We start from the raw sequence: 18,819 nt of genomic DNA, 5'->3' as shown, positions 1-18,819 counted from the left end.
GAAAGGATAAATATATATCTCAACAAAAAAAAGAATGCCTGCTACAGACTACAAAAAAATACATAGCACTTAAAATCAGTGCGATAAACTATAATATAATGACCACCTGCGGTGCTTGGAACTAAATATATGAAACCACAAGAGAGAAAGTGTCCCATATATAGCACTCAAGAATACTAGTTAACGTACAAAATTTATTATGGGGAAAAAAATAAAAAACCATCACATAAAATACATATAGTGATAATGGGGAAGACCCTTGAGTATGAGAGAGACACACACATGAAATAAGTATAATCCGATAACAAAACCTCGCATGTAAATAAATCTTGGACAAAAGGGCTTAAATAAGTCCTATGCCAAGTGAGGCTGGCCTAATAAATCTATCCTGCCGTCACACAGATCCTACATATAGGTGATAACCATCAGTACAAACATGTTACAAAAGCATCACAGTACAGGAAACCATATAAGATAATATCCACCAAGAAATAGATTGGGATATTTAGAAATATAATATCCTAAAGAAGAATGTATACAAGCGTCCCACAAGCACATTTAAGAAGGAACACCCCTCAGCAAGGAGAATTATTGTATACAAGTCCTGTGACCCAAATTACTGGCACTAATATACAGGCATACCCCGGTTTAAGGACACTCACGAGTAAGGATATATCGCCCAATAGGCAAAAAGCAGCTCACGCATGCGCCTGTCAGCACGTTCTGAACAGCGATACCAGATCCCTACCTGTACCGAAGCTGTACTCAAGCGGGGAGACTATAGAGCCTATTACAAATGCATTAGTTACATCAGTTATGCATGTATGTGACGATTGCATTACAGAACATGCATCGATAAGTGGGAAAACAAAGTAGTGCTTCACTTTAAGTACATTTTCGCACATGCTCCGGTCCCATTGGGTAGGTTAATGCGGGGTATGCCTGTAATAGCATTATCACGTATAAAATTAGTCTGTTTGTATGGTGAATGGCTGCTGGTAAACCGCCAAAAACGCAGATCCTGATACTGGAAAAAACCTATGAGGGATCTATGTGGTATCACATCAACTCAGCCACGGGTCCTCTTAAAAGGTGGGAGTACACGAGCTCCGACGTACGTTTCGCCCCTTTACCTTCGTCCGGGAATTGATCCGATACCACCCGGATCTCGTAATTCAGTGGCTATGCCACTATACCTCACTTGGAAAAGACCTTATGGTCGAAACGTTGTTTGTTTGGCTAAATAAATTAGATCATTTGGAAATCCGTTGTGCCCACATATCCTCTCTTCCTGCCATCTAAAGATACATTAAGTTCTAGTTATTTTGACGTTGCAGCTATGGCTCTATAGTATCATCTACACTAGGTAGGGAGTGTACAGTATTGTGTATATAGTTAATGTTTTTGCTGCTGCATTATAAACAAGAAAAACCCATTCCCAGGCACCCTTCAGTTCAAATGGAAATATCCCTGCAACGTTCACTATATTATACTGTAGATGCGTAGAATTGTTCTGGAGCCTTAGGCTGCATCCATAGTGAAAGCTACGGCGCGAGCGACGTCGCTCCGAAAACAAAAAAGGCAGGAAGGCAATGCGCATGGCCAGACTGGGCATGCGTCCACGAGAGCACCAAGACAAATTTGTTTTAATTTGCCGTGCGACGGCCATGTTACGTGTGTGATCCAGCTAATGGGGGCGAACCACTCACGTGACGTCACGGGCACGCCCCCAAACATTGAATGGGATCTGCTTTTGGCCATGTCTCCTCCTCCAGCCCCCACAGGCCACGGATCGCCTGGGCTGCAGGCGCAAAGCCTTACGCAGTAAGTCCTGGCAACCTTGTCCCAGCAGTGGTGTGTTTATTATAAATCACCAGGACATCCAGATGCAGATCATACTACACTGTATAAAGATATCAAACGGAGGAAGCCGTTTTTTGTTCTCACGTGCTTGTAGCGCAACCAAGTCAAAGTCACATAAATTAAACAAGGATTAGAATTAGACTATATTTCAGAGGAAAATCCTTCAACATAAAGGGGAAATGTTTAAAGATACCAATGTGCAGTGGAACAAGACGGCTACTAATGTATATTGAATGCAACATCAACATTCTTAAATGTTGCTCATGTGAACCTACTGATGTATGCAATCATCCTGCTCTGACAAAAATCCTCAGCAGCACATGGCTTAATGGAATTCACTTCATAAACAGAACCAAAAGTTTTCAGAAACGGAGTAGTTCATAGAACGTAGAGAACCGGTCTCTAGCAGTATGAATATGTGTGAGCGCTTATTTAATGTACATTATATAACAATATGTGTGCGCGCGCATAGCGTTACTAAATGTGTCAGTGACATCAACACTTGCCTTAGCAAGTTATTGCACTTCTCTAAATTGTTTTCCCTAGAAGAAAACACGACTTTGACTACCCATTTACGCGATTTCCTTGACTCAACATACCAGCCCAGATAGTCTCAGATAATGGGCCATAGGTCAAAGTTTATAGCTTTCCTGAAACAAAATGGAATTACATTTAGATCTGGTAGGGAGGTTTGTCCAAATGAAAACAAAAGCATTAGCTGATCAGTACAGCAGCACCAAGCCTCTGCCACATTTTTGCGCACATGCCTCCACTCGAGTAATTTTGTTATTAGGACGCCCATTAAGATCACAACTAGATCATCTAAAGCACATGCCTATAATATGGCTAGGCATGCAAACCTACAGCCCAGCAAAAACCTTGCAATCATTGCTGGTGCAGAATCAGAGGCTACTGGGTCACGTCACAGCTATAAAATAGTCCTAACGTGCTCAATAACTACAGTGAATGGAAGATTATGGGACAGAAACGTGATAAATTTGCAGAGTTTCAAAATAATTCTGTACTTGCACCATAGGAAAGTGACATTACCCAGTATTACACGAGGAGTTTCTACCTGGTCAAGTTAACCAGGTCAGTGTGGAGAGAAAAATCAAGAGAAAGCTTCCTCTGCAGAGGTGCCAGAGTGCAGACGTGAGCAAGGAGAAAACCCCCTACTAAAAAAGGTATAAACCCACCTTAGGAAAGCCCCACATAGACTACATCTGTGATATGTATATGAAAATAAGGCAAGCACCAGCCCTGCTGTAAAGGGGAGACTGGAGAGCGGAGAGCTGCACCAGTTAAGCAAATTCAGGAGCGTACAGGTCATTATTTGAGTAAATATTTTACAGATCGATACAGTGAGACCCACAAATTAGTAACTACTTTCATGGGGTAGTTAAGATCTAACAAGGAGACTGAGCAATTAAAACAAGACGTTTTAAAAACAAATTTTATTTACACAGACAGGAATTTCACAGCGGTAACCACAGCAATCATCGCAACATGTTTCATTGACACGACTCACCCCTCCCATCTGCTTCCTGTTGGCCCCTTTGATGTCACCGACATTGGCAGGAGCAAGTGAGGGGCCTGATTTCATTAGCCCTTTGGCTTTGTGTCAGTGATTTGTCATAATTTAGTTTGGCCTGACTTCCTGTGAAAAGTTGGCCATGACATCATTTCACATTCTAGTGGACCATTTTGAGTCATGACATCACCTGACACTAGTCTGATGTCCAAGTACAAAACACACATCCATCGCCTTATCAACAAGCGGTGCTACATGGCCATTTTGTGTGGCCGTGACATCACAGGAAGTGAACAGATTATTTTTTACCTCACGACAATTAACTGCCCTTCCCCAGTCTTCCAATCATTGGAAAATTCTGCCTCCAGCTCCCATGTCCTGTGGAATGTACAGCAGTGACACCTGGGGGGGGAAGGGAGCTTCACCTTTTGTTCAGATTTGAGTAAAATAAAAATGTCGGAAAGACGCAGAGGGTTAATGGCGGTGGTGGGGGCTCCGGGAATGTGAACGAGACCTCCTGTTAATGAGAAAGCCCTTAATTAGCCTTGTTTTAACCATGACATCACGGCGCCTCCAATATATCACCAATGACATTTCATTAGGATGGACATCAGCCCCTTTAAGCCCCACCCACTTTGGATGTAACCAATGACATCGCTCATAGACTAATTTGCATATTTCATATTCAGATTCGAACCTCCCCTCAAATGTCCATAGACAATATGGCGCGCACTTTAAAGATGGCTGCCGCAAGTTAAAGGAAAGAGACAGAGTCTTACCTCCTGGAAGAGCTGTACTCTCGGCCTGTGGAGAAGAGAGATAATCATCATGCCATATTGTACAATGATGCAGAGTATAGCTATACACCAATGATGCTGTCCTGTATTACTAATTCTGTTCTAAAAAAAAATAACGAAAAATATATATATTTTTTTTAAAGTGTTTCGTTTCTGGTTTTATGGAAAAATTACCGATTTAACCAACATGTAATCTGGAGCGTTTTGTGCTTCCAAGTTGTATTTGCCAGTTGCAAACTATTTAGCAAGAAGTACAATAATGATTAAGGGTGAAACGGATTGACTGGTACTTAAGTATTTATTACGGATAGAGATGCATGTTACATATCCCCACACTTTATTTTAAAATGATAAAAAGGTCCAAGTGAGGGACCGAAAGACTGATACCCACCGTATGAATAAATCACTGATTATTGAAGACCTGTGTCTACCCAGTTTCTACAGTTCTGCATTGCAATAAACGTCCCTATCTTGGCGCACTCAGGCCACTGCTATGTGGGTTCTGTGGGGCACACGCACACGCACACACGTCGATCCACTGCTGGATGAACAACCGCTACAATGATCTTCTGGGTACTGCTGTTGCAAGCCTCTCCACATTGCTCCAACACAATTTTCTGATTTAATCCTCCTATCTTAATTTTGGTTGTCTTTTCATAGAACTGGAAATACAGTAGACTATAATCTTTGTCCAACGAAGGTCATTTCTTCTTGCGATGTGCCCATGCCACCGTCATTGTGAAGCAAGGTAAACACAGGAATCTGATGCCTTTTATAGGCAGATGAGGCCAGGTGCTGATGTCACAGAGCTGTGTGCCTGTGGGACTGCACGGAGTGATGCAAACCCTGAACGCGGATACTTAGGCTGAGATTTTAGTGAGCGCGCGCAACGGAGCGCATGGCGTTGCGCGAAAAGACAATTGTCTTTCAAAAAATCTGCCGTGCTGTCGCTCTTAAAATCGCTCACAGGCACTATGGGCGGCCTCAGAGGTCTGCTGTTCGTGCCGCGAGCCCACTATAAAAACTCAGCCTTACACAAGCTAGACCGAACCAATTATATTCCATTTATGTCGTTGCTTGAAGAGTTGAATTATTTGTGGAAAACCAAATTTTGTCTTACCGATGCCTACCTTCCTCCAAACACACTGAAGCTGCAAAAATGCAAACTATTGAAAACTGAACAGGCAGTCTTTTCTCTTTGAGAAAGACCAGTTGTTGGTTGAAACGCGTGGGAGGTTTTAAACGGTCTACTTCTGTATGCTGCAATAAAGATTTTTCACATTTTTCTACACTGGGATCACGATTTTTCATTTTTGATTTATAAGTGATCTGGAACGATTTGGGAGTGCTCTGGAGCATGTCTCTTTTTTCAGAGAGATGCCCGTGATCGAGGACAGTTAAAAAGAGACAAAGATAACCCAGTTCGGTGTTTGACTTTACGGGACCGGTCTGCAGAGCTGCAGCGGGAAAGACAGGGGGGGAGAGGGAGCGTGACGTCACCCGGCAAGTTCACCCTCATTGGCTGAACCGCTGGGGGGCGTGGCCTAGCACTCCATCGCTAGTTCCCCTCACAATTTTCTTGCAGGCTGGAAAAACTCACCGCGCAGCGCGGCGGCCCGCCCCTCGCAGCAGGCCCGGCCCCCCCTCGCAGCAGGCCCGGCCCCCCCTCGCAGCAGGCCCGGCCCCCCCTCGCAGCAGGCCCGGCCCCATTGTGGGGCGGCTCTTGTCCCTGCAGCGTCCGCCACAGTGGGCACTGCAGTAGCCAGCAGGGACCTGGCCTAAGGAACATTTATGAGAATGCCACATGAACCATTAGATAACATGAAGATAAAGATCAGCAAAAGGTGTGCAACAGGGAGACACAATGTCTAAGCTTTTCACAGCAACACTTGAAAAATTGTTCAAGACATTGAATTGGGATGGAAATTTAAAAAAAAAAAAAAAAAAAGCTACATTGAATATTGGAGTCACCTACAATTTGCAGATGACATTGTTATTTTGTCCACAAGTGCAGAAGACCTCCAGCAACAAATCGGAACTCACCAAAGCAAGAAAGAGGGCCTCCATATGAATCTCAACAAGACCAAAGGGATGTCCAAACGTGTCAACTGTGCGAAGATTAAAATAAATGGAATAGAACAAGAAGTCGTCCAAGACGGTCTACCGTGGCCAGCAACAATAGATGGGAATCTTTTGAATTAAATAAATAGTAGAATGAAGCGGTGACGGTGTGCATTTGGAAAACAATCTTTGAAGGGTGTCTCCACTTCGCCTTAAGAGGAAAGTTTGACTAGTGTATACTACCTTTGCTCATGTATCGATGTGAAACGTGGACCCTAAAGCCAAAGATAATTCAAAAGCTTCAGACAACTCAAAGTAGTAGGGAGAGATGTAGGTTGGGTATTACCCTCAGATGGGTTTCTAAAGCAAATTAAAAATAAATAAAAAAATCTGTCATCATAAAGGGTGAAGAAATTCAAATGGCATCGATGATCCTCTAATGCAGGCCTGCACAACTCCAGTCCTCGAGTCATACTGAGCATGACTGGCCCCCTTCTACCCAAACACATACTAAGCCACTAATTAAGCCATTGTGCTTAAGTAGGGATATGCTAAAACCTGGCCTGTTTGCGGCCCTCGAGGACTGGAGTTGTGCAGGCCTGCTCTAATGGATTCCAAGGGATATTGAAAGACCAAGATGATAACCAAAAGTATTATGGGAGGATGACATCAGAAAATTTGTTGGAGCAAAGTGGAAATGAGAGGCTTGCAATCGCAGCACCAGGAAGGTAAATAGGGAAGTCTACATCCAGCAGTGGATGGATGGATGGATTATGGTTGTGCGCAACAAACATATGTACTAGGAGCTAGTGAGCTACGTGTTTTCGCACTCACTGTGTTTTGGGGAAGAGGAGCGGCTCCGGGTGTAGTGTCTTTCCCACTCGTCTCGCTCTCTTTCGCGACGCTCTCTCTCCCTGCAGGGCAAACATGGAAGTCGGTTAGAAAGCAGCATCTCTAAATGCAATAAGAGTGTCTCGCAGTCACTGAGTGCTCTCACTCTAGTGGAAAGGAAGGGGGTACATGGCAGAGAGCCATCACTGAGCGCTTTCACTTTTTTTGCAGGATTCTGGAGTAGGTGACCACCTTTATTAGTGGGGTATTGTGGGTTCCTTAGCCTTTGGAGGGACTGCATGCTTAGTAAGGTCCCAAACTGCACCTCGGTGTGGTGGTAGTAAAGGGGGGTTAAGAATTGTTCATTACTGTTGGAGCTACCACAGTGGTTCCCACAGTGCCTTGCATCAGCCGTTGCAAGGTATTGTGGTACATACAACCCACACTACCTGCACACACCGAAATGCAGTTTGGGACCATGTGGTAGCTCCATGAGCTCAGGACACTATATACTACCCAGGATCAACCAAACCGTTTTGTTAGCAATATTTTGGCGAGCAGGGGGTTCACAATGTACAAATGGTTGTGAACCACCGCTATAATGTCCCCGCTCACCTCATTCTAGAGGTAATGTTTTGTCTCATTCTAGACATTACATGCCTTGATCATTCTGGAGATGATGGTTTTGTCGTTGTAATGGAGGTCACATGCCCTTTTCTGTAGACCATGACTCTCAGGCCTCATTCCAAAGTTTACATCTCCACTAATGCTAGAAGGCTATATCCCCATTCCAGATGTCAACCCTCTTATTCTAGAGGATCGTCACCCACCCCTCAACCTGTAGGTCAAGTCTCTCAACTGAGGTCAATTCCCATTATTCTGGAGGTAGTGGTCACTCTGGAAAGAAGGGCCCAAGAACAAAATATTTTATGGCTCTGTCTTGCTAAGAGAAAGGGAAGAGTTCAGATTTCTACTCACTTCATCCGGATCTTCCGTGCCATGGCTCTAAGCTCATCTTCTCGCTCCTAAACCAGAGATTGTGTTAGAAATGGGATGTTATTTCAAAAGAACAAAAAAATAAAAAATACAAAAATAAAAAAAAAAAGGCCAGTGTCACCCTGCAGGGGAGGGAGCAACTAACGGGCCTCCTCTGCCCATGTCACGGTCACATTGTGGGGGTGAGGAACAGTGACGAGCAGAAAGTCTAGGAGTCTGTCCCCTTCCCCACAGGGCGAGTGTGACACAGAGACTTAGGAGTCTCACCCTGTGGGTGAGGAGGTGGGGGGGTGAGAGATTCCTAGGACTCCATCCTCTTTGTCATGGTCACCCTGCACATGGGAATGAACAAACTCCAAGGTCCCCTGCGAGTCACGGTTACACTGCAACTGGGGAGGGAGGTTAATTTACCTGACGATCATGTTCCTGTTGGATGATCTTCTCTTGAGCTGCCTTCTTATCCGCCTTGTCTGGAGAAAAGATGAAACATCAAGAACATTCGCTCATCTCAAAGTGACACTACAGAATCTGAAAATAATAGATTCCATAAAACTCAGGGTTTGAGATAAAGAACATCTATCTTACAGATTTTCGATCCCATAAGCCCTTAAACCATTAAGAACCCAGCTTTTACATCCCATTAAAAATAAGATCTTACAGATCCCAGCTTCTAGAGCACATTAACCCAAAAAGTCTACAGATTCTACTAGCTTCTGGAGCCCCTAAACCCGATATCCCAGCTTCAAGATATTAAAAACGCTTCTAAAACAAAGATCCCATCAACCATTATGATCCTACAGGTCCCAGCTTCTAGGATACTTTACTTTGGACAGCTATAGGGTATCATATTATATGAGTCATGGGGTAACTTACATAGAAAAAGGTGTGGCGTTCCTTATATTAGGACCTCTGTAGCATATCCTAAATAGGACAGCTATATGCTTTGTTATATAAAACAGTCATAGGATAAAGACACCTTTAGGACATCCTATATAGGATTGTTGTAGGGTACTCTACACAGAACAGCTTTATCTATAGTATAGGGCAGCAAAGGCTTACAGCGCACAACAATCAGATCTTAAAAGGACAGCTGTAGGATATGTTATATAGAATATCTATATCATTATTTTGAGATTAATTCCTACGAGACCTTACAAAGAAGAGTGATAAGATTTTTGTAATATAGGTCAGTGGTAGATTATTGTACATGGTAAAAGTCATGAGATTTCTTCCATAAAAAGATTCCTAGGAGATACCTTAGAGCAGGGGTGAGCAAACTTTTTATGCCGAGCCCCCCTTTTCATCCATGAAATTTCTCGGGCCCCCCCTGCCTGATGTAATCAAAATCACATGACGTCAGTGCACGTGAGCTGGTTCAGCCATTGAGGGCGAACCAGCTTTGTAACGCCCCCGCCACGCGTCTACAAAAAAAAGTATTTATAGCACAAATTACATAACTTAAAAATAAATATTATAATATTTGTCTAATAGCGTTCCCATTTCTGCTGTATTATTAATCTCTCTCTTCCCACCACATTAGAACACCTCAGGACCTCTCTAACCTCTTCCAGTCTTCTCCCTGTATTTCTCACTCCCCCTCCAGTCCCTCTCTATTCCTCCCCTCAGTGTCTCCCCCTCCCCCCCCCCACTCTCTTTCCCTCCCCCCAGTGTGTGTCTCTTTCTCCCTCCCCACATTGTCTCTCACTCTCTCCCCTCTTCCAGTCTCACACTCCTCTTCCAGTCTCTCCAACTCCCTGTATTTCTCACTCCCCCTCCAGTCCCTCTCTATCCCTCCCCTCAGTGTCTCCCCCCACTCTCTTTCCCTCCCCCTGTGTATCTCTCTCTCTTTCTCCCTCCCCCTAGTGTCTCCCTCCCTCCATTGTCTCTCACTCTCCTTCCAGCCATTGCCTCTCCCTCCCCCCAGTGTCTCTCTTGCACTCTCCAACCAGCTATTGTTTCTCCCTCCACCCGGTGTCTCTCTCACACTCTCCCTCCAGCCATTGTGTGTCTCTCTCCCTCCTGCCAGTGTCTCCCTCCCTCCCACCAATGTCTCTCTCATCCCCATCCCCATGTAGCTCTTTCACCCCCCCTCCCCATGTCACACTCACTCTCACCCCCCGACCCATCTCACACTCTCACCCCCCTCATGTCACTCACACCCTCCCCATGCCCCAGTCTCACACTCACTCCCCCATGTCCCAGTCTCACACTCACTCCCCCATGTCCCAGTCTCACACTCCCCCATGTCCCAGTCTCACTCTCCCACCCCCCCATGTCCCAGTCTCACTCCCCCCCCCCATGTCCCAGTCTCACTCCCACCCCATGTCCTAGTCTCACTCCCCCCCCATGTCCCAGTCTCACTCCCCACCATGTCCCAGTCTCACTCCCCACCCCATGACCCAGTCTCACTCCCCCCCCCCCATGTCCCAGTCTCACTCCCCCCCCCATGTCCCAGTCTCACTCCCCCCCCCCATGTCCCAGTCTCACTCCCCCCCCCCCATGTCCCAGTCTCACTCCCCCCCCCATGTCCCAGTCTCACTCCCCCCCCCCCCCATGTCCCAGTCTCACTCCCCCCCCCCCATGTCCCAGTCTCACTCCCCCCCCCATGTCCCAGTCTCACTCCCCCCCCCCCATGTCCCAGTCTCACTCCCCCCCCCATGTCCCAGTATCGCTCCCCCCCCATGTCCCAGTCTCGCTCCCCCCCCATGTCCCAGTCTCGCTCCCCCCCATGTCCCAGTCTCGCTCCCCCCCATGTCCCAGTCTCGCTCCCCCCCCCCCATGTGCCAGTCTCACTCCCCCCCCATGTGCCAGTCTCACTCCCCCCCCCATGTGCCAGTCTCACTCCCCCCCCCATGTGCCAGTCTCACTCCCCCCCCCCCATGTGCCAGTCTCACTCCCCCCCCATGTGCCAGTCTCACTCCCCCCCCATGTGCCAGTCTCACTCCCCCCCATGTGCCAGTCTCACTCCCCCCCCATGTGCCAGTCTCACTCCCCCCCCATGTGCCAGTCTCACTCCCCCCCCATGTCCCAGTCTCACTCCCCCCCCATGTCCCAGTCTCACTCCCCCCCCATGTCCCAGTCTCACTCCCCCCCCATGTCCCAGTCTCACTCCCCCCCATGTCCCAGTCTCACTCCCCCCCCATGTCCCAGTCTCACTCCCCCCCCATGTCCCAGTCTCACTCCCCCCCCATGTCCCAGTCTCACTCCCCCCCCATGTCCCAGTCTCACCCCCCCCATGTCCCAGTCTCACTCCCCCCCATGTCCCAGTCTCACTCCCCCCCATGTCCCAGTCTCACTCCCCCCCATGTCCCAGTCTCACTCCCCCCCATGTCCCAGTCTCACTCCCCCCCCCATGTCCCAGTCTCACTCCCCCATGTCCCAGTCTCACCCCCCCATGTCCCAGTCTCACTCCCCCCATGTGCCAGTCTCACTCCCCCATGTCCCAGTCTCACTTCACCCCATGTCCCAGTCTCACTCCCCCCATGTCCCAGTCTCACTCCCCCCATGTCCCAGTCTCACTCCCCCATGTGCCAGTCTCACTCCCCCATGTGCCAGTCTCACTCCCCCATGTGCCAGTCTCACTCCCCCATGTGCCAGTCTCACTCCCCCATGTGCCAGTCTCACTCCCCCATGTGCCAGTCTCACTCCCCCATGTGCCAGTCTCACTCCCCCATGTGCCAGTCTCACTCCCCCATGTGCCAGTCTCACTCCCCCATGTGCCAGTCTCACTCCCCCATGTGCCAGTCTCACTCACCCCCTCTCCCCATGTCACACACGCTGATGCAGGAAGCAACGAGATGCTGCTGTGTACTGTAGCACAGCGCAGCACAGCGCCACCTAATGGCCAAAAGAAAAATTGCAGCTGCAGACTGCTTTTTCCCTCTGCTCCTGGCAAAATCGCCGCTGCTTCCTGCGCCCCCCCTAAACAATCTTGCGCCCCCCCAGGGGGGCGCGCCCCCCAGTTTGCGCACCGCTGCCTTAGAGACACCACTAGTAGGATTTCTAATATACCGTAGGACAGTTATAGAATAGCTAATACAGAGAAGTTATAGGATTTCATACGACTGGCTCAGGAAGGGCAAAACCACTAAAAATCGGTTGCCAGACATTTCCTGGAGTATGGACAGGAATTGTCTTCACTGCGCTACATGGGTCATTGGCCAAGTATCCCGACATGTACGGGGAGGTGATACGATCCAATTATTATGAGAAGAGAAGCCCAATGGATTTTCCAACTGGACATTGTCGTACAGAGAGGCCATAATGAGGAACTTAATCTAGGCTGTTTCCTCGAATATGGATACATATGGCCTCAATGTCATCTAAATACTAGTACAGGTTTATGGGGTTGCAGACCATTCCGGTGGATCCAGATGAGATAAACAGCGGACTGACAACTCTACTATAGGCGTTGACGTCTAGTAGAAGTGTGATGTGTTACACTGGTCTTAGAGAATGTCTTTCTAATTTGGGACCATCAATTATGATCCACGTACGTTGAATTTTGTTAACTTTACCTTTATGCTGGTTCTCTATTAATGACGTTTTTATACATGAATCTATGAGTTATTTACTGTATGAGCTATATGACAACAACGTGCATGGATATGTCCTCTACTATTCTAGAGATGCTGTGCATAACTATTATGGCACCGTCTCATTTGTATCCTCAGGCATGTATATGAGACCTGGTTAGAAGTATGTCTTTGTGACTATTCATGTTCATACACTTATTGGCCCTGAGGCATCTTCTCTGTGCCATAGTGCCTAGGGGTTATTTAATCATCATCTGTCATAGTCCATCTATATGCAACTCTGCTGTTGATCCTGTCCGTATTTTATAGCGCGTGACTTAAGGCACCATGCCACTCCTTTCCCAATTTGAATATTTGATGGAGATTCAGCTGGGTTATACCTTTGACACGAGTAATGAATTAGATGCTCAGTTTTGGCACTTTACCCTGCTTTTGTACATTTATATATGGTCTCTTTGTTCCATATAATGTCTAGGGCTATTTGTATCTTATAGGTCTTGCTCATTCCTACTTTATTATATGTACACTCCGGTAGAAACATTCTGCAACATTTAACCATTTAAGGTCAATTTTTTGTATAGATAGACCATGTGAGTGCGTAATGCTCAAGACCACAACAGTGAGATGGGTGAACGAGTGAATAGGCAGATATTCGTGGGGGGACCCCTGAATATAAACTTGATAGGAGACAGGTACTGGGTTGCAAATCCTGGATAATAAGCTCACTAATAAGTGACGCTAATGTAAACAGTGAAACCAGGAAAGATAAGCATGATCACACCCTAGGATGTACCCACAGTCTTAATAAAGTCCTGAGCTGGAAAACATGTAGCAAGCGGTTAACTCACGGAGAGCTGCAACGTCCATGCGATCCACAGGTAAGGGGTCCCCAGATGCTTCCGTCCGAAGAGACGGAAGAGAGCTGGCAGAGCACTACTGTATATCCAGAAAAAAAAGTAGAGAGGAGGGTGCGTATCCCATAAAAAGTTATTTATTGGTCATGGTAAAAAGGGCAGGGCAACACACACACGGAGCAGACAGACTGAGCCCGGACCATTGGAGTGCGGCTCACTCTGTCTGCTCCGGGTGCGTGGAGGGATTATTGCCTGGATAGTTTGGATGCGCACGCACTCTGTGCCCCAGTGACGTGCGCACTTAGGGCATTATGATGACGCACCTCCCCCGCATTCCGTGGCCTCCATTGACAGAGGTCTTTTCCCTTAGTTGGTTATTGCGCAAGCGTGTACCACTGGGGGTTGTTAGACCTCATGTGCCTCCGGATTGGTAGCTAGGGGTGGGGCTAGTCGTAGTCAGCCCTGTGCACAGATACAAGATATATGAGAGGAGATTATTAGCAATTAGAGAGGGCAGACCACACATGGGCTGTGAGTTTTGGTTGATTATGTTATCGCGTGTGTGTGTGTGTGTGTGTGTGTGTGTGTGTGTGTGTGTGTGTGTGTGTGTGTGTGTGTGTGTGTGTGTGTGTGTGTGTGTGTGTGTATATATATATATATATATATATATATATATATATATATATATATATATATATATATATATATATATTAGAGAAAAAGAGAAAAGAAGCGCCCGATCCTTGTGTAAAATCAGATGAACAAAGTTTTAATATCTCATGGACAAGACAAATGCACACTTACAATTTGTCTGATAAAATAAAGCATGTTATGGGACCTGCCCATGCACCAACTGAGGACTCCTCTGTCTCTTCTTTGTGTGTGTGTCAGTATTGGCTCCAAAAAGGATGTTGCTGTCAGCTGCTGTCTCCAGGGGAGTAATCCTTAGTGTTTGTGAGCACTCAATCTCCACATGCAGCTGCCATTTAGCCTTTCTTCTCACACTTCTCCCCTGATGAAATCCGCAGTCGGAAGAAACGCGTAGGGATATCTGGCAGTGAGCCTACGGTGACAGGGCAGCTCTCAGCACCAGCGTGAGGAGGCAAGGACTTGCCTGAAGATTTTTTTCCGGTTTCAAGTGTGAGAAGAAAGGCTAAATGGCAGCTGCATGTGGAGATTGAGTGCTCACAAACACTAAGGATTACTCCCCTGGAGACAGCAGCTGACAGCAACATCCTTTTTGGAGCCAATACTGACACTCACACACAAAGAAGAGACCGAGGAGTCCTCAGTTGGTGCATGGGCAGGTCCCATAACATGCTTTATTTTATCAGACAAATTGTAAGTGTGCATTTGTCTTGTCCATGAGATATTAAAACTTTGTTCATCTGATTTTACACAAGGATCAGGCGCTTCTTTTCTCTTTTTCTCTAATAGGTACTGTGGGAGTTCGGTGAGCCCAAGAAGAAGCAGCCTGGACCTTTTGCAAATCAACTTATCATGGACACATGTGGACTTAAGTATTTTTAATATTCACTGCATTTATAGGTTCATAATCGTGTATTGAATTTTTCATTGCTTATCACATGAACCCATTTTTTATATTTGCATTTTTTAGTTAAGTCCCAGTGACACTCAGTGTCATTTTTACCCACATCAATTGGCAATATCTTTTTTATTGCTTTTTTTTTATTTTTATTTTTATATGTTATGCACACTTCTTTTTTGCTTTTGTGTTTTTATCCAATAGTCACTTTTAGTTTTTCCTGCCATAATACATTTAGTTATTTTCACACCACTGTTTATTGGGCATATTTGCCTGGTGCAATTTCTTGCCACATCTATCAGGGCTGCAGCAATTTAGGTGTAGTGTGTGAAGGGCGCTGTCTATATTTTCTGTCACTTTAATATATATATATATATATATATATATATATATATATATATTAATAAAAGTTGTGATATGTATACCTTGAGAAAGCTCTCCGAGAAGCGTGAAACGGTAGCGCTCTCCTTTGCCCTTTTTTCCATGACCAATAAATAACTTTTTATGGGATACGCACCCTCTACTTTTTTTCTGGATATACAGTAGTGGTCTGCCAGCTCTCTTCCTTTCTATCAATTTTTGTATAGTACAGCTGAACCCGTAATAACGCGCTCCTCGGGGTCCACAGAATGAGACCGCGTTATAAAATTTGCCTCACGAGGACTTACCAGCATCTGCAGCTCTCTGCACTGTGTACTATATGTTAAGTTTGTTTTTAGACTGACATCACACAAACCCTGTGACTTGCAGGTGGAGAATTGGTACTAGCATATGAAAGGTCCTGGGCTCGATTCCTGTATATGGTATAATTTATAAATTATTATTTTATATAATTTATAAATGATAAAATAATTAATAAATTATACATTATACTTAAAATTAAAATAATCGGATCGCGCTATAACGGGTTGAGCTGTATATAGATTTGTTCAGCTATCTAGACCATTGATGAGAAACAAATTTATACCATAAGAAGCTTCAGATCTTGTTGCTGCACTGCAGTGCAGTTCTATGTAGGTCTTGTTTATGTCTAGTAGCCTTGGCTACTGTTATTTTACTACCATCACTTACTTTATGGCAATCTGTACACTTTACAACCCCTTTTGCAGCTTAGGTTCATTGTAGGTTTTTGGTGCCGATTTGCATATGCCGCGCACATAGAGGGTATATAAGACATGCACTGTCACTTACACTTTATCTTGACAAAGTTTCGCAAGCGGACCGAAATGTTGATGCTTGTGAAATAATTTTTATAATCTTTGGAAGAACAGTGGAGTGCCTCTTTCTATTTTTGATCTACCTGTGGCTACGCATCCAGCGGGACCATTGTTGCTGTGCACCCGTGGCGATTTGTTACCTGGTATTGTGAGTGCACTTATTTTGGACTATATAGAATAACAATCATTTTTGAGATTTAATTCCTACGAGATACCTTACAAAGAACATTGATAAGATTTTTGTAATACAGGTCAATGGTAGATTATAGTAGATAGAAAAAGTTATGGGATTTCTTGCATAAGATTCCTAGGAGATACCTTACAGAGATCACTAGTAGGATTTCTAATATACCGTAGGACAGTTATAGAATAGCCTATACAGGGAAGTTATAGAATGCCATACATTGAATTCCTATAAGATGCCTTCTATTCAGATAGGATTTTTAATACAAGACTGTGGTAGAGTATCCTACTGTATAAGATTGTTGGGATGTCTCACAAAAGGACAGATGGATACCCTATACAAGACCTATTAGATTCAGCGAGAGATTAATAGGGTGCCTTACATTGCTTGTTTAGGGCTTTCTGCATGCGGAGTTTGAGCTTCTCTTGTGGGGTCAGCTTTGCCTGGAGAGGGGAAAAGAAATGGGGTGTGAAATGGGTGTATACTTCTCGCACAGCGCGGGGCGAGAGAAATCCAGCAGGAGACACTGTGCGGGGGGGGGGGGGGGGGGGAAGGCTGGGAGGGAACAATCGTTAACTGAACAATCTTGTGTGAAGGCGTATAATGATGCAGAGTATCTATATACTGATAATTAACGTGCAGCACAGTATAAGGATGTTGCGCATCTATACACGTAGAATGAACAAGCTGCGCTGTATAATGTCAAGTATCTACACGATGCGTTTCACAATTATGTAGAGTATCGCTAAACACTAACAAATGCGCTGCACTGTGTAATGATGTGTAGTATCACTGTGCGTCAATCATGAACACTACACTGTAGAATGATAGTATCGCTACACACTTATAATGAACATGTAAGGCTGTAAAATTATGCAGAGTATACATGTAAAATAAATATTCTACGTTGTAGAACGATGCCAAATATATACACACACTTTCCCTGCTCAGCCATAGTTCTTATGCCCCTACCACACACTGACAAGCTGCAGTTTCCCTGTGGGGCACGCGACCTGCACTATAACCACTACACCGAGTCCTGTGTGAGTTAAACGAGGCTGTAAATTCTTACTGACTTTGGTTGATCCGGTCTCTTTGCAAACAGCGAACTCTGGCCTGGGAAGAGAAAGAGGAGTTAGATTGTAAGCTCTGTGGGACAGAATGACCTCCCCTCTGTCTCTCCTTTCACCTTCTCTGCCTCACTGCCTCTTCTCAATCCCCTTGTCAGCCTCCCATTCCCATCTGTCCTCTCCCTTCTCCATTAGAAAATAACAAAACCTTACTGATCGTTTCATCTATTTAGACTGTTAGCAATTAACATTGCGTCCTCCCATAATGCTCAAGCGTCGCTCCTATTTTATCTGTACTCCCACTATGGAAACAATACTCGCCTTTTCAATCTCTCTCCTAATGCGGGGGATATCACCCGTCTCGCCCCCCTTTCTCTTTCTGGGGAGGGGCTTCTGGACATACTGCTCCTGCTGCTGCTCCGTATGCGCCTGGAACTACCCCCACTGCGTCGATACCGATCAGCTGACCGTGAGCGACTTCTACAATAGGACATGGGTAAGAGGCTGTGAGCTCCCCCTCCCACTCTTGGAAGGAGAGGAAAGTATCCAAAAAGCAGAAGTTGGCCACATTAAAAAGATGGCCACCTAGCGACTTCCTGCCAGACAGGAAGTTACTTGTTAGCCATGTTTGCTGATCACAGAACCCCCTCATCTTGCACGGGCAGAGTCACAGGTCCAATGCACCGTCAGGAGGTGGGGGGAGGGAGAGAACAGGACGACTGAGGGTCAGACTCATACATCTCCCCTGTGATCATCATTTGGGGGCGAAGGGAACGATCAATTTCTGCCACCTACACTTACCGTGACCTGCGTCTGCCCCCGCAATATCTATTGCGTTCCAATGACAGGGATCTAGAGTGTCGTCTGCTCTCTCTTGTTGCTCCTCCCCCCGAGTGACGCCTCACAGGGCTGCGAGAGTACCTCCGGGAGCGGGAGCGCGAGCTAGATCTGTTTCGGACGCTGCCTCTTCGGGATCTAGAGCTGGCTCGAGAACTGGAGGATGTTCTTGAGCGTGAAGAGGAAGAGGATGAGGAAGAGCTTGAGGAGGAAGAGGACGAAGATCTCCTTCTGAAGAAAGTAAGGGGATAGAGAAAAAGACGATGTGTCAGGATATGGAGTCAAACGATTCTGGGGGAAAAAAGTTACCAGTTTGTTGGATCATCGCCACCCTTGTGTCTCCTGAAGGTGTGACTTCTAGAATTGGAAATAGGTCTCACCATAGATCTGAAATCTGCATCCCTGGTGGACATGGAGACAACCCATGTGATCTCTAGAGCTGAACATAGGATTCTAGAGGAGGTGTCAACAATGACCGGAATAGGTGTATCTCGTAA

The 18,819-nt window shown here is 45.8% G+C and overlaps 1 protein-coding gene across 5 annotated transcripts in view; it reads right to left on the bottom strand.

Annotated features, from left to right (window-relative positions):
- Positions 1-3,299: 3,299 nt before the first annotated feature.
- CLASRP (CLK4 associating serine/arginine rich protein) overlaps positions 3,300-18,819 on the bottom strand; it is a 30,187-nt gene continuing 14,667 nt past the window's right edge. For 2 of the 5 annotated variants that reach the window (XM_075608745.1, XM_075608746.1), the window contains exons 13-21: positions 18,287-18,553; positions 17,807-17,965; positions 17,492-17,531; positions 16,798-16,858; positions 8,491-8,549; positions 8,062-8,108; positions 7,087-7,166; positions 4,174-4,198; positions 3,300-3,911 (exon numbers count right to left, since the gene is read on the bottom strand). In XM_075608745.1, the coding sequence (XP_075464860.1) occupies positions 3,869-3,911; positions 4,174-4,198; positions 7,087-7,166; positions 8,062-8,108; positions 8,491-8,549; positions 16,798-16,858; positions 17,492-17,531; positions 17,807-17,965; positions 18,287-18,553 (781 nt within the window). In that variant the 3' untranslated portion in view covers positions 3,300-3,868. Of the gene's footprint in view, positions 3,912-4,173; positions 4,199-7,086; positions 7,167-8,061; positions 8,109-8,490; positions 8,608-16,797; positions 16,859-17,487; positions 17,532-17,806; positions 17,966-18,286; positions 18,554-18,819 lie in introns of those variants that run through there. The other 3 variants (XR_012802668.1, XM_075608747.1, XM_075608748.1) reach the window with 3 other exon arrangements.

This window comes from Ascaphus truei, chromosome 7 (assembly GCF_040206685.1).
Source record: "Ascaphus truei isolate aAscTru1 chromosome 7, aAscTru1.hap1, whole genome shotgun sequence".
In the NCBI taxonomy this organism is placed as follows: domain Eukaryota; kingdom Metazoa; phylum Chordata; class Amphibia; order Anura; family Ascaphidae; genus Ascaphus; species Ascaphus truei.
The sequence above is the reverse complement of the archived record's forward strand: the minus strand, read 5'-3'. Positions and strand labels throughout refer to the sequence as shown.